Here is a 15,676-nt window from a genome sequence, read left to right on the forward strand (position 1 = left end):
ACATATGGGCAAACAGCTTCAATTCCTGCTCAGTGAGTGGGAAACAACAATAAGCCTTATGGCTTCAGCTGATCAGTATCCAAACTTACGTTGGTGATAATTTGAGATCCGGTGGAGCCAAAAAGATGGCATGATTGATTCAGCGGTAACTGGGTATAATTACTGTTACAAGCCTGTCTAAGTGCCTTTTTATCCAACAATCTGAATATAGGGCCCTATTTTGTCCACGTTGCAATTAACATATGAACATACAAAAACGTCAGACATGAAAAGACCAGCTAGTCCACCTAGCCTGTCCCATACAGTTGTAATGCCTTATGCATCACATCAGGAGACTCCCTACCCCCTAGGTGCTGTAGTCTCCTGGGAGAGGAAACCAGATCAAAAACTCACTGCCAATTACAGAAAAAAAGATCTGGAAAATTCCTCTCCAATGGTGAGGATTTTCATTGGGTGATCAAAACTAGTCCAGGAGAACATATTGACCATGACTTATATTGCTTAACACCTACCTCTTGTGTGATGCTATCTCCGCCCCAGCCAGGAACCGGTCCAGCTCTCTCTTGAAGGTGACTCTTGGATATTTCCAATAGATGTGGCAAAGTGGTGGTGATCACACTGGAATCAAGCTGCGAATTCCCATCCTAAATAGACTTACAGCTTGAAACAACCGGATTTATGGAATACTAACCTAAAAGAGATGCTGAAAATTATTCTCATATTCACATATTTAAATTAATATTTACAATAGATCAAAAGAAAATAATTGCTGTTATTCATGAAAATAACATGAACACCACCACTCACCTTTACCCACAATATTGAACAAAATAGCTATCAAAATAAAAAATTAAATAAACACCTTCTCATTTAAAACTTTGCAGGGAGTTTTCTGTCACTTCTTTATACTTAGCATCTATGTTAAGGGCTGGAATAAAAATAAGCTGTTTGCAGATATCCTTGGTTGTGTAACTCCATAGGTTTTGACTGCCGTGTATTAATGTTTTAGTTAAGCTTGTCAGACTTCTCTAATGGTGGCCATTAAAAAAAACCACATCCTGACTTTAAAGTTAAACACGTCACACTTGCTGCTTTTCCTGTCAGTTTTATACATTTTTAAAAACTGCGTCTGCTGCAGGATTGAGTAGACAGAATTTCAGAAGATGATTTCGTACTGTCCAATCTGTGGGAAGCCTGTCTATTTTGGTAAGTGTGTGTCCCTTTGGAAACACGGAGCCGAGCTGAAGGAAGAATTAATTCTGTAATCGAGTTGGTGTAGCTTGTTTCCTTTTACAGTCAGTACAGTGTTGTGCAACTAGACTGAAATTATTCTTTTAGAAAAGGACAGCGATGATTAATGTGCAATTAAATGTTTTCCTAAAGGATTTGGGGGAAGGATGATTTCTGTAGCTGGTTTAATTTGGTCTCAACCAGGCTTTTGAGATAAAACAACAAATCGCAGAAATACTTGTAAACCGTATTCTGGCCCAGGAACCGTTGAGGTGGGATGACTGTGCAGTGCAAGTGCTTGGCTTGTCAGGGTGACTTCAATTTCTTACTGCTGAACTTCTCAAATTAATCAGTACACAGCAAAGATGGATGTTGGTAAAACATAACTAAAATAATGGATTTCCCTCCTTATAAAATCCACAGTGAGTGCCTTGTACCATATGGTGAGCAATAGGAAATGGGCCTGGTGGGCTTAGAGCTGCTCATCTTACACCTGTTACTAGAGGAAGGAACTGGGCTTTGTATCTAACACATACTGATTACTTTGTCACTGCACAAATAACAAATATCAAACAGCATAAAAGCTACATTATCATTTTATTGCAGCGACACCTTATCTGAAAAGTCAGCCATCAGACACCATTCTAAAAGATACATGTTGAAAAGTGTCTTCTAGACAATATTGCTACCACAGAGAGAAGAGATATCGGTGTCACAATAAAACCCCTGATACGGCTAGGATTAAAAATGTGTTTGTTCTGAGAAGGCGGAAGGATGTGTCTAGTCTGCAATGCAGCCAGCATGAATCAAACAGATCTTGGCATTTTTGTAAACAATTCACAGGGGGAAAAAATTGCTTCAGCTCAGTGTGGTGATTTTTCATTTAAAACAGGATCCTTTGTTGACATTTTTCTTTTTGCAGCGGAGAGAAAGCGATCTTTAGGCAAAGACTACCACCCGCTTTGTCTGAAATGCTACCGGTGCAAGCGCCAGTTAAGTCCGGGCCAGCATGCAGAGGTACGTAGTGTGTCGAGCCTCCATCTGTTTGCCCCGATGTCTGACTGTCTAGCTGATACTATAATCTGTTTCTTCAACCTTGTTCTATGGCAGTTCGCTCCTTGGGGGAATTGTAAGCAATCAGAACATCTGGGACTTGCTTTTTAATCACGAACATCAATGTCTTTTGCCCCGTGTACATACGGAGATGAAACTAATTATGTATCACCTTGATCTGAGTTAGAACTCCACTACTGGGATTCTCCCCATTTAAATAGCAGAGCACCTGGGATAACGTGATTCTCATCATGGTTTCAAGCTCGAGCAGTGGGTATATTGTTGGTTACTGCTGCTTCGTGTGTGTTCGGGTGCACATACGCTTCAGTGTAAATGGACTGCTGTAACATAAGCAACTGGCACTAAGATTGTTGGGAGAAATAAAGGACATGAATTTAAATCACACTTACTGAAGTCAGCTCCTCTCCAGGGTGAAACAAACACTTTAAATGAGTGCATTTTAAAATGAAGGCCTTGCACACGTTGCAGGGTTAATTCAAACCAGACAAAGCTGAGAGCCTTTCTGAAATTATATGTTTTATGCAAATAGAACTTTGGATATCAAAATGTCTATTTTAGAAATGCATTTCAAAATGAATAAAAGAGCCAGACAATTGGAGATGTCGAAGTACAGAATGAAAAAGACTGCAAAAAGCTGCACATGGCTTTTATAAACAACTGTAAAGTACCTCAGACTCTAACCCTTCAGAGTGGAGACAGTTGCAGGAAAAATGCGTTGAAACAAAGCAAGGCTTGGATAGAAATCACATACTTTAAACTTTTTTTTCATGTGTGTTTCTTTGTTACGGAAATGTTGTCAAAACATCAAAGATAAAAAGTTAAAGATGGATATAAAATGCAGGAGTGCTGGAGCTGCTGTAAAGCAACATATTACTTTTCAGTAATACCTTCTCTCTGGGCTGGCTAGCGGAGGTAACAGTCAAAATGAACTCTGATGGTAATTCTCCAACAGGAAAGCCCTTAAGTTTTTTTAGTCAGCCAGGCATCAGATGTGTGGAAACCCATTATCACATTTGAGTCCCCAAACCAAGCTACTGAGAAATTCACATGGCTCTTTATGGAGTGGACAATCTCTCCCCGTTATTATAGAATCTTACATCACAGAAAGAGGCCATTTGGCCCATCGTGCCTGTGCCAGCTCTTTGAAAAAGCTATCCAATAAATTCCACTCCCCCACTCTTTCCCCATTGCCCTGCAAATTTTCCTTTTTAAGTGTCTATCCAATTATTTTTTGAAGTACAAATCAGTTACAACAAGGAAACAGGCCATTCAGCCCAACCAATCCATGTCGGCCTTTACCCTCCACACGAGCACATAGTCCTAGGTAAGACTTTGGATGCAGGTTGGTAACAGTCAAGACCTAGGGACCCCAGATGTTCCCAAGCACAAGGATATTGGTGGAGTTTAACCAGCTAAAACTCACAATTTACCCACACAGAGCACTGGTAAACTTTCCACTGCTTGTCCACTCTACCCGTTAAGGCATTGGCTTACAGAGTTATACCAAGCAGAGTTGGAAGCAGTCTCACCCCCAAATGCTAGCTTGGCTTAGTGGTAGTGACCTTCTGAGTCAGTAGGTTCTGGGTTCAAGCCCCACTCCAGTACTTAAGCATGTAATCTAGGCCAACACTTTAATGCAGTACTGAAGAAATGCTGCACTGTCAGAGGGGCCATCTTTACAATGAGATATTAAACTGAGGGCCAATCTATTCAGGAGGATGCAGCCATTTGAAGAAGAGCCAGGGAGTTCTCCTAGTCACCTGGCCAACATTTATCCCTCAACACTCAAACAGATTAATTGGTCAGTTATATCATTGCTGTTTGCGGGGCCTTGTGTGCAAATTGGATGCTGCATTTCCCTAAATTACAACAGTGATTACACTTAAAAAAGTACTTAATTAGCCATGAGACACTTTGGGACACCAAAGGGTGTGAAAGTGCTAGTTATTTATTTTCTTTATCTCTCCAAGTCTCTATAATGAGCCAGACTGGCAAATCACCACCGAGTGCACCAAACAGCTCAGTTAGTCCGAATTTTCCATCATGAGGCGGGATCTTAGAGTGACCTTGATCTCAAAGAGACCGCGCCTACTATCTCCTTCCCCCAGGAGGACAGTCATTCATTGGCCATTAGATAACCAACAAGCACAGCTTGGAGCCATCACCAAGCAGATCGCACAAGCAGGAACTCCCGCTGAGTGGCATCACGAGCAGCACAGCTCATCATAAAACATGTCTATGTACTGCCACCATTCTCCTGACACACACCATGCCACATCGAACAGTAGTTCCACCAATTGGAGGCACCGCACTGCTACAGAAACTGCATACCTGCCTTCAACCCAAACATGGTAGCCAATGAACCCTGGAAATATAGTCACATAGCCAGCTTTCGGGTAACACCTTCCGACAACTTCATGCAAATCCTTAGTTTCTTCATTAATCATCAGCATGGTGAAAGGTCCTTTATAGATCAGTTTGCAATGTGCCAGCCACTAATGCTGTACAGTCCTAGTTCAATGCTGTGTAATAGCTGCTTAATCCAGGTCTTTCTGTGAGAGGCTTTGGCAGAGATGTGCCCAATTTGAGGCTGACTCTCCCTTCAGGGTGCTGAATGACAGACTAGTGTAGGCCAGGCCCTTAGAAAAGGTATGCAAAAATTAATTTTCATATATCATAAAATTTAACAATGATTGCACACATATTCAAGGCAATAAACGTTTCGGGTCTTGTGCAAATTCAACATTCAACATCACTCAATCCTACAATCCGTTCTGTGAACAAAACGGTCCAAAATCCTGGAACATGACAGACACATTCCCAGAGTTCAGTTAACTGCATAAATTGCTTGAATTTTGCTTTTGTGGTTTATGAAAGGAGGTGAACCCTGAAAGATTAAATACATAACACTCCCCGATATCCGGTTCAAGTTAATACACAGGATACATCTTAGGATCCTGAGGGAGTTGAGGGAGGAAATTGCCGAGACCCTAGAAATTATACTTTAGAGTTCTGTTGAGTATGGATGTGTGCCGGAGGACTGGAGAGTGGCCAATGTAATACCCATTTTTTAAAAAAGGAGATAGAGCTAATCTGGTTAATTACAGGTTAACACAAAAGCAAAATACTACGGATGCTGGAAACCTGAAATATAAACAGAAAATGCTGGAAACACTCATAAGAAATAGGAGCAGGAGTAGGCCACACGGCCCCTTGAGCCTGCTTCGACATTCAATAAGATCATGGCTGATCTTCTACCTCAACTCCACTTTCCTGCTCTACCTCCAATAAGAACATAAGAAGGTCAGGCAACATCTGTGGAGAGAGAAACAGAGTTAACGTTTCAAGTCAATGACCTTTTGTCAGAACCAGGCCAGTTAGTTTAACATCTGTGGTAGGGAAATTCTAGCAACTGTAATTAAGGATGAAATTACCATGTATTTAGATAAAGAGAAAATAGTTAGAAGTAGACAGCATGGATTTCAAAAGGGACAATTGGGTTTGACAAACCTCATAGGATAGATTTTTGCTTTGACTGCCTGGGCAGTAATCTGGTGGAGCAGATTATAGAACCTGCTTGATTTTCATTCTATTGATTTCAACGGAATGAAAATCGGATGTGTTCTACAAAAGACGAGGAATCTGCTCTGCCAGATTACTGCCACTGCCCAGGCAGCGAAGGTGAAAATCTACCCTGTAGAATTCTTTGAGGACGCTACAGACAAGGTGGATGAGGAAATGTAGTGGATGTAGTGTACATAGACTGTAGGAAAGCCTTTGACAAGTTACCACATGGGAGAGTACTAGAGACGATTAAAGAGTATGGAATCAAGAGGATAGAAAACTGGATTAAAAATTGGTTAGAAGGGAGGAAACATAGTCGGAATTAAGGGCAGTTTTACAGAGTGGTTTGAAGAGGGTAGCAGTGACTCACAGGATTCAGTTCTGGGGCCACTTCTGTTCACTGTGTTTATCAATGATTACGATAGAGGCCAAGAAGGAATTGTTTCACAATTTGCAGATGATACCAAAAAAGGAGATACAGTTAATTCTTTAGAAGACCAAAGGGAGCTGCAAAGGGACATTGATAAAATGGGGCAATGGGTTAAAAAGTAGCAGATGGAATTCAATGTAAGTGTGAGGTGATTTTTTGGTAAAAAAACAGTAATTATACTCTGAATGAAAGTAGGCTCGGTGCTGTGGAAGAGCAGAAGGATTTGGGGATACAGGTTCACCGGACATTAAAGGCAGCACCTCAGGCTGATAAAAAAGCTGATGGAATTCTCGATTTTATTACAAGAAGTATAGAATATAAAGACCAAGAAGTAATGATGAACTTATATAAAACCTTAATAAGATGTCAGTTGGAGCACTGTTTGCAGTCTTGGGCTCCACACCACAGGAAGGATATTGAGGCTTTAGAGAGGATACAATGCAGATTCACTAGAAGGCTGCCTGGTATGATTTGAAAAATTGGTTATTTTCTCATTAGAACAATGCAATAGAAGTGTTTAAAATTATGAAAGGATGGGACAGACTATAAGCAGACTGTTTCTTGTAGTAATGGAGAATAGAATGAGGGGCCATAGATAGATACAAGATTAAATGGAAGAGATTTAGATCAGAGAGCAGGAGGGTTGCGAGGCTGTAGACTTCATTTCCTGGGTTAGTGGTTGAGGCAGATTTTAACTGGGAGCGGATTTTAGGTGGGCGGGTGTTGGGTGACATCATCTGTTTGAGGTCCAGGTGGAAAAATGCAGCTGGCTGGCTGCTGGCAGCTGATGATCAGGGGGCCTGGAGGCCACCCGCTAGCACTCGTTAGTCGTGGGGAGGATCTCCTGACCTCACTAAAGAGCATTTAGCAGTTACCTTACAGTTCCTGCCGACCAGGGTTCACTGAGTGGGATGGCCCCCAATTTGTGTTTATTAATGAGGTTCCTAGACAGGTGCCACGGCTGTCTAGAAAAAGGGTCCAGTTAAAGTGGCGGGGGGTGGGAATCAAGCTCGAATGTAGCAGTAGGTTTTCGGAGGTGATTTTAACTGCGTGGCCGGACTGCTCCTGATGGGTGGGTTAAAATCACCCCCATGTCAACATTCAAGATTAGACTGGATTGATAGATGAAGGAAAACGGGTTGAAGGGATTATGGGAACAGGGTGGGTAAATGTAGTTAGAATTATTTGCTCATGTGGATAGTAAAGACCAAAATGGATGGCCTGTTTCCATACTGTAACTTCTGTGTCTTTCTATGAAATCATTCTAAGCTCCTGAGTGCACTGCTACTTAGCACGCCATCCAATTTATCCTTTATTCTCTGTTCAAAAACAATGCAACCACTTTTTACTTACAAAATATGTGACTGATTTTTGTTTCTGTCTTAAAAAGCAGATGGGATATGGGTTTCCTCTGGAATGCCAGATTAAGACCTAATACAAAGCGAGGGCTGATACATGAAACCGATGTGCAGGGCAGGGATATGTAGAGGACATATATGGAAAGCGGAGAAATGCAAACCATTTCTGTACAAGTAGGATCTGTTCAGCAGAGCTTGTCCAGGCAAATTCTGTTCTGACTTGGGGTCTGCTTTAATGAAAAATTATTTTTATAGATTTGTTTCAGTTCAAGAAAATAACAAAAGTTCTTGGCGTGGGTAGTGTGACTTTTATTCCTCATGGTTGTTTTTTTTTTTACGTGCAATGAACAGCTGCATAGCTTGACTCAGTGATAGCACATTTGCCTCTGAGTCAAAGGTTTGTGGATTCAAGCCCCCCCTGCAGGAATTGAGCCTATAATCTCGGTTAACACTCCAGTGCTATACTGTCGGAGGTGCTGCCTTTTGGATGGGACATTAAACAAGGCACCATTTGGTTGTTGAGGTAGATGTAAAAGATCCCATAGCACTATTTGATAAAGAGTAGGGAGTTGTCCTGACTGACATCATTCTCTCAACCAACACCACCAAAAGGAGACTAACTGGTTATTCATCACATTTGCTGTTTGTGGGATCTTGCTTTGTGTTACATAAAAAGAGTGACTGTGCTTTAAAAATAATTCATTGGATGTGAAGAATGTTGGGGCATTCTGAGGATGTGATAAAGTACAATTCAAATTATTTATTTAAAAAATGAAATTACTTATTTTTAATTTGAGTAACTTCCTGTTCTTTCTTTTGCTTAGTATGATGAGAAACCATACTGCAATCACTGCTACTTACAGCACTTCGGGCCAAGAGGTAAGACAGCATTTAACTAATACACAGAGACACACAGATATAGATGCAGTCACACACAGATCCAGAAACACACATACACACACACACAGATGCGCACACGCACACACATACCGTAGTCACAAAAATTACATAACCTTAAGGACTACTGCAGATGAAAATATTTGGGGCTTCACAAGTGTCAATGTTTCTAAAGTTGTTGTGGTTAATTTAACTTTGGCGACCCTATTCTCTGAAAGTCGTGGCAATACTTTCGCACTGTCCCGTTCATAAAGCCGCTGCCTGCTCTGAGCGAGAATTTGTTTTGTTTCTTAGTGTTGCCCTGTGTTGCATTGGTTCCACATAATTGGTTATACTAGCAAAAAGTTGTGTGTTTTTCCCCAGTAATTTTCACAAACCCATTTTAGGATGGAGACACTACTCAGAGTAGTGGTTTAAATGCAGTATGCCAGTGCAGTACTGAGGAAGTGTTACTCTGTCAGAGGTGCATCTTTCAGATGAGATGTTAAACCATCTCTCAGGTGGACTTAAATGATCTCATGGCACTATTTGAAAGAAAAGTTCTTCCAATGTCCTGGGCAAAATTTATCCCTCAAACAGCACCACTAAAACAGATTATTTATCTCATAGCTGTTTGTGGAACCTTCTTGTGCACAAATTGGTTGCCACATTTGTTGACATACAACACTGACTACACTTCAAAAGTAATTCATTGGCTGCAAAACACTTCGGGACGTTCTGAGGATGTCAGAGGTGTTTTAGAAATGCAAGTTTGTTTTTTCTTTGTATAAATGAATGATTAGCCCATTACTGCTTTAACTATTCTCCCACTTCTGCTTATACACTTCTGCTTTTTTTATATAAAAGAACACACTGAGGAAAATATGGCCTTGCATCTCTTTATAACATAGGGCAGGCTATTTATTTTCTTCTCATGATGGTAACACTGGCAAGTTTGCTATTTATTGCCCACCCTTAGTTGCCCTGAGTTTGTGGTGGTGGGCTTCCTTCTTGCTTCATGGCAATTATTTTTACAACTCAGTGGTTTGCTAGGTCACTTCAGAAGGCATTATGAGTCAACCACATTGGTGGCCCTAACCTCTGGACTTCCCTCTCTGCCTCCTTTAAGATGCTTAAAGCCTGCCTCTTTGACCAAGCTTTTGATCTCCTGTCCTAATATCTCCTTAGGCAGCTCGGTGTCAAGTTTGTTTGAAAATTGCTCCTGTGAAGCATCTTGGGACGTTTTGCTCCATTAAAGGTGCTACATTAACGCAAGTTGTTGTTGTTACATGGCCCTCACGATTGGATTGTGACTGATGGGGAGCATGCAACCGAAAGCCTGGAGTGCCCTCCTGGTATTTTTGTGGATTTGTTGATTTTATTTTTCTGCTTTTGTTCAGCCAAATGGTTGTTGTGAAGGCTGGTCTGAGGACCAACTGAGTAAAGGAAGATATAGTTGAGATACTGGATGGGCTAAAAATTGATAAAGAAGAGGTACTAGAAAGCCTGGCTGTGCTTAAACTAGATAAGTCAGCAGGTCCGGATGGGATGCATCCTAAGTTGGTGAGGGTGGAAATTGCATAGGTACTGGCCATAATCTTCCAAACATCCTTAGATATGGGGCTGGTGCCAGAGGACTCGAGAATTGCAAATGTTACACCCTTATTCAAAAAAGGGTGTAAGGATAAACCCAGCAACTACAGGCCAGTCAGTTTAACCTCGCTCTTGGGGAAACTTTTAGAAACGATAATCCGGGACAGAATTAACAATCACTTCGACAAGTGTGGATTGATTACGGAAAGCCAGCACGGATTTGTTAAAGGCAAATTGTGTTTAACTAACCTGATAGAGTTTTTTGATGAGGTAACAGAGAAGGTAGATGAGGGCAATGCAGTTGATGTCGTGTATATGGACTTTCAAAAGGCGTTAGATAAAGTACCGCATGGTAGGCTTGTCATCAAGATTGCGGTCCATGGAATAAAGGGGGCAGTAGCAACGTGGATACAGAATTGGCTAAGTGACAGGAAACAGAGAGTAGTGGTGAACGGTTGTTTCACGGACTGGAGGGAAGTGTACAGTGGTGTTCCCCAGGGGTCAGTGCTGGGACCCTGCTTTTCTTGATCTATATTAATGACTTGGACTTGGGTGAGCAGGGCACAATTTCAAAATTTGCAGATGACACAAAACTTAGAAGGATAATGAGCAGTGAGGAGGATAGTGATAGACTTCAAGAGGATATAGACAGACTGGTGGCATGGGCGGACACGTGGCAGATGAAATTTAACGCAGAAAAATGCAAAGTGATACATTTCAGTAGGAAGAACGAGGAGAGGCAATCTAAACTAGAGGGCACAACTCTAAAAGGGGTACAGGAAATGAGAGCTAGAAAGAAAAATAGGAGCACGAGTAGGCCATTCGGCCCTTCGGGCCTGCTCCGCCATTCAAAATGATCATGGCAGATTGTCTAACTCAGTACCCTATTCCCGCTTTTTCCCCATATCCCTTGATCCCTTTAGTATTAATATATCTATCGCCTCCTTGAATATATCTGATGACTTGGCCTCCACTGCCTTCTGTAGTAGAGAATTCCACAGGTTCACCACCCTCTGAGTGAAGAAATTTCTCCTCATCTCGGTTCTAAATGGCATACCCTGTATCCTGAGACTGTGACCCCTGGTTCTGGCCTCCCCAGCTATCGGGAACATCCTCCCTGCATCTAGTCTAGATCTGGGGTATATGAGCACAAATTGTTGAAGGTGGCAGAGCAGGTTGAGAAAGCGGTTAAAAACGCATACGGGATCCTGGGCTTTATAAATAGAGGCATAGAGTACAAAAGTAAGGAAGTCATGATGAACCATTATAAAACACTGGTTCGGCCACAACTGAAGTATTGTGTCCAGTTCTGGGCACAGCCCTTTAGGAAAGATGTGAAGGCCTTAGAGAGGCTGCAGAAGAGATTTACTAGAATGAATCCAGGGATGAGGGGGACTTTATTTACGTGGATATGCCGGAGAAGCTGGGGTTGTTCTTCTTGGAACAGAGAAGGTTGCGAGGAGATTTGATAGAGGTATTCAAAATCATGAAGGGTCTAGACAAAGTAGATAGCTAGAAACTGATCTCATTGGTGGAAGGGTCAAGAACCAGATTTGAGGTGATTGGTAAAAGAACCAAAGGTGACATGAGGAAAAACATTTTTACACAGCGAGTGGTTATGATCTGGAATGCACTGCCCGAGGTGGTGGCAGAGGCAGATTCAATCATTGCCTTCAAAAGGGAACTGGATAAGTATTTGAAAGTAAAAAATTTGCAGGGCTATGGGGATAGGGTGGGGGAGTGGGACAAGTTGGATTGCTCTTGCATAGAGCCGGCGTGGACTCGATGGGCCGAATGGTCTCCTTCCGTGCAGTAACCTTTCTATGATTCTATGACAGTGCATGATTGAATTTTACACTGGGATGCATAACGGCTGCAGGTTATGTTTGGTGAAATTCAGTTTCTGCTGCGACACAACCACTTCCATTTAAAACTCACGAGAAAAATAAACCACTGGAGATAAGGCAATGGAGTAACTGGACATGCAGGATAGTCAGTTTCAAGAACCACAGCACTATTTCTGCAAGAAACCTTTTGTTTATAAAAATCATAATTTCTTTTATTTTAATTTTACGTGTTTTGATTCTATACAGTCATCTAATATTGTTCTTGTAGCGCTCAGCATTTGACAAGCTGGAAACAACGGGCCCCCAAAATTGGTCTGGGATATGATCCTGGCAATTGTGCCAAGATCACCCCCATGGGTGCCCTCCAGAGCTGACCCTGCCAGGGGTGGGTACCTAATTTACTTGGGGCGGGTGGACACCCATGCCACGGGGCACCTGCCAGCCCATACAGATGACTTTGTGACCCGAGGGAAGCCTGGACCCCCCGCGAGGCCCTTCGGGAGGCCAGTACGCCTCATCTCACCAGGCGTGCCAGCCTCCAGGCTTATGCCAGATCACTTCAAGGAAACTAAAATTCCAAGGGCCTAGGCCCGCTACATCAGTGTTCTTGTTGGGGGGGGGGGGGGCGGGTGGAAACTCCAATGCCAGTGCGGGCTCGGTGTATCCATGTCCCAGTGCAGTTTGCAGCCATTCCATCAGGCTCCCACTAGAGTTATGGAGGGAGTTCGAGCAAATTCAGGACCTTAGGTTTTTTCAAAAATTGATGTGCATCTTTAAGAAAGACTTACGTTTATATAGCACTTTTCACGACTTCAGGACATCCCAAAGCATTTACAGTCAATGAAGCATAGTCACTGTTGTAATGTAGGAAACCCGGCAACCAATGTGTGCACAGCAAGGTCCCACAAACAGCAATGTGATGATGACCAGATAATCTGTTTTTTAAATGATGTTGGGTGAGGGATAAATATTGGCCAGGACAGGGTTAAACAAAACAAAGGCCTGTTACTGCAACAGCTTCAATATTACAAAAAAATTGGTGAATTAATACCACAAAAATGGGACCAGCTCATTTGACTAAGTGGAATGAAATTACGTCAATGTTTTTAAATTTAGCAAATAGAATATATATCTAAATAATTTGTGAAGTCACTGTATATTTTTGTCACCCAGTGCATACAGATATGTTGGCACATTCAGAGTTGTTGATATAGTTGTGTACACATTGGAACTGTGTATTGTTTAGGGGTTGGGATAATTTGGCTTTGACTTGTGTCGGGGGATATCAAAGGTCCCTCTACCTGCAGGGCAGGTATGCAGCATATATCAATAAATAGACACAGATATAAACATATGCACGTGCAAACACACGCACGTGCAAACAGATACATTGTGTTTCGATGCATATCATGAGCTTTCCTAAATAGTTTTCTTTTTTCCCTGCTGGGTCTCCACATGCCACACACATTACCCCAAAAGGAGTTGCTTCAGGTTTCTGCTAATATGACGCTGTAAAAGACTTCTTGGAGTTGTCCGGTAGAATTCTGAGATGACTGGTCTTCTGGCTTACCCCCTTCTTCTGAGGGGAAGTGCTGGCCTCTGCTCAGTGCCTCCCTGCTGAAGGCATGACAGGGAGAAGAAACTCACAGAAAATCATCTTCACTCATCGTGGACTTCACTGGGTAACACACAGCTTATTACTTATAGTGCCTTTTCATAAACAGACCTTCCAACCGCAAAGAAAACAACTGATCTTGGAACCGATGGTGGGAAAAAGACTCAGTCGGGAAAACAGCTGGCTTTTAAAAAAAAATTGCAGGTGTCAAATGTGCAATAAATGAGATGTGGAAGGTCTATGATGAGGCATGTGCAGTTTAGCCAGGATTTAGGCTACAGGTGTACGACATTGAGAAATTTAACCATAAGATGGTAGGAAATCTGATCAGCAAAATTCATGTGCAAATGCTTGACAGGCGTGTACTAAATTCCTCAGTACACTATTTTTACACAGACATTAACCCTTTTAAATAAATTAAACTAAATAAATAAACAAATTAACATCTGCGCACACAGGACTGTAGAACAAGAATGCTGAGTATTGTGCATAAACTTTACCAAGAGGAGTTTCTACTGTCCAGTCCCTTTGTTGATCAGTCCTTTAACTTTCAATTATCATTCTCTTTGTTATTATTTCTATTTCACCATAGGAGCAAGACGACCAACATCTCGATCCACTCTTGGAGCAACTGGATCCAGCGTTCCAGTTGAGAACCCCAGCAGCACTTAGTGCCACCCAGCTTAAGGAAGAATTGCAGCCTCCACCCATCAGAACAGCAACACAAAAAGGGAACAACTTGTAGAAACAATTGTACGAGCTTTAGAAATAATTAGCTGCTGTGCGCCATTATTGTGCAAATGAAGAAACATTTGCTCTCAGACCATCTTATGGTTATGTAGTTTTGCATGTGATACCAACCTGATAGCTTCAGAATGTCTGATACTGATACTGCAATCCTATCTGTACTCTGTCTTCTGCCACCCATTTGTAATTCTAGTGAAATCCAGTTTTCGGAGGCCAATATAAACACCTCTGATTCTACACAAAGCAGCTCAGTGAGATCACTCTTTCTACGTGCCGTATTAACCTATTTGGATGGAGTGCAGCTGCTGTGAAAATGATACGGTTGGCTGATCTCTGCAGACCGTTTATGCCCCAATTGTTCATTTTCTGAATCCAAAATATGGACCATTATTTGCAGCTACAAGTTAGTAATATATGCAATATACCTATCTATAATGAAAACTTATATTTATGCGCACTTCCTGTCTGCACCCCTTGACTTCCTGTTATCACATTTCTGTCACATTTTTTGTATCAATTTTTCCCACTATAAATTCCATTTATAATTTTAAAAAATCCCTAAATAAACTGGTCATTCTGATTGTGCAATCTGGCTACTGGGTGCTCACAATTCTCTCAGAATGATTTCTGACAATTTTTTTAATGCCATTTTTTTTTCAGTAATTGAAATTTCTTATCTCCAAAGTAAGGGTTTAACCAATATATATAAATAAAAAAAAAATAAAAAAATTACATATTTCACAGTAACATGAATAAATGTGTCCATTGAATTGTCTTGTGTATTTTAATGCCTTAATTAAAGTATTTACTTGAAGCCCTCAGCCTCTCCCAAAAGACTGATAATTTGACCCTGTGAGCTGAACTTGGATTGTGCACCTGAGCTTATGCAGTACTGTATATCTAATTTCCCAGGATGCATCAGTACTGTTCAGTCAGCTATACGAAGGAATATTTTTCTTTCAAAATTAGATGAAAAAAGGCTATCGGACAAATACCAAAAGCCTTACTTAGGTAAAATTCATAATGAATGTGTTTTTAAAAAAGAAATGTGTGTTGCGACAGTAAAGGTTAATGTTAATGGGTTACATCTGTGAGGCAAAGATTCTAATTTCAAACACCTATGAGACAGCAGGAGAGAGACAGATAGACAGAGATAAAAGCAGACAGGCAGTTTCTTTTCTTATTCCAATTTGATTTTTTTTTAAAAACTTGAATTTTGAAAGCAAGCAAAGCCTCTTTGAAGGAAACAAATAGTAAGGTAGGATACAAGGGTAAGAAAACTGATTGAGGGTGAGGTTGCCTTTAGCCTCTCACTGCCTGTCCTTGGGGGGAGTGACTGGGA

General features: G+C 41.4%; 1 protein-coding gene and 1 long non-coding RNA gene across 2 annotated transcripts in view; one reads left to right on the top strand and one right to left on the bottom strand.

Annotated features, from left to right (window-relative positions):
- Positions 1–556: 556 nt before the first annotated feature.
- The window catches only part of LOC137321120 (uncharacterized), a 47,678-nt gene continuing 32,558 nt past the window's right edge, over positions 557–15,676 (bottom strand). Inside the window, exons 2-3 of the long non-coding RNA XR_010962714.1 lie at positions 4,636–4,943; positions 557–691 (exon numbers count right to left, since the gene is read on the bottom strand). This is a non-coding gene — a long non-coding RNA (uncharacterized lncRNA). The remainder of the gene's footprint in view (positions 692–4,635; positions 4,944–15,676) is intronic.
- Positions 1,100–14,668, top strand: zgc:195282 (uncharacterized protein LOC100192223 homolog). The gene is made up of 4 exons (XM_067983344.1): positions 1,100–1,206; positions 2,153–2,247; positions 8,481–8,535; positions 14,180–14,668. The coding sequence occupies exons 1-4, from the start codon at positions 1,164–1,166 to the stop codon at positions 14,257–14,259; spliced, it is 273 nt and encodes a 90-aa protein (XP_067839445.1). The 5' UTR covers positions 1,100–1,163; the 3' UTR covers positions 14,260–14,668.

This window comes from Heptranchias perlo, chromosome 4, assembly GCF_035084215.1.
Source record: "Heptranchias perlo isolate sHepPer1 chromosome 4, sHepPer1.hap1, whole genome shotgun sequence".
NCBI classification, from domain to species: Eukaryota; Metazoa; Chordata; class Chondrichthyes; order Hexanchiformes; family Hexanchidae; genus Heptranchias; species Heptranchias perlo.

Bases quoted from the DNA above. Each gene is read 5' to 3' on its own strand.
- zgc:195282 (XM_067983344.1), top strand. From the start codon at position 1,164: ATGATTTCGTACTGTCCAATCTGTGGGAAGCCTGTCTATTTTG. The intron at 1,207-2,152 runs GTAAGTGTGTGT...TTCTTTTTGCAG, and splicing joins TGGGAAGCCTGTCTATTTTG to CGGAGAGAAAGCGATCTTTA. The intron at 8,536-14,179 runs GTAAGACAGCAT...ATTTCACCATAG, and splicing joins ACAGCACTTCGGGCCAAGAG to GAGCAAGACGACCAACATCT.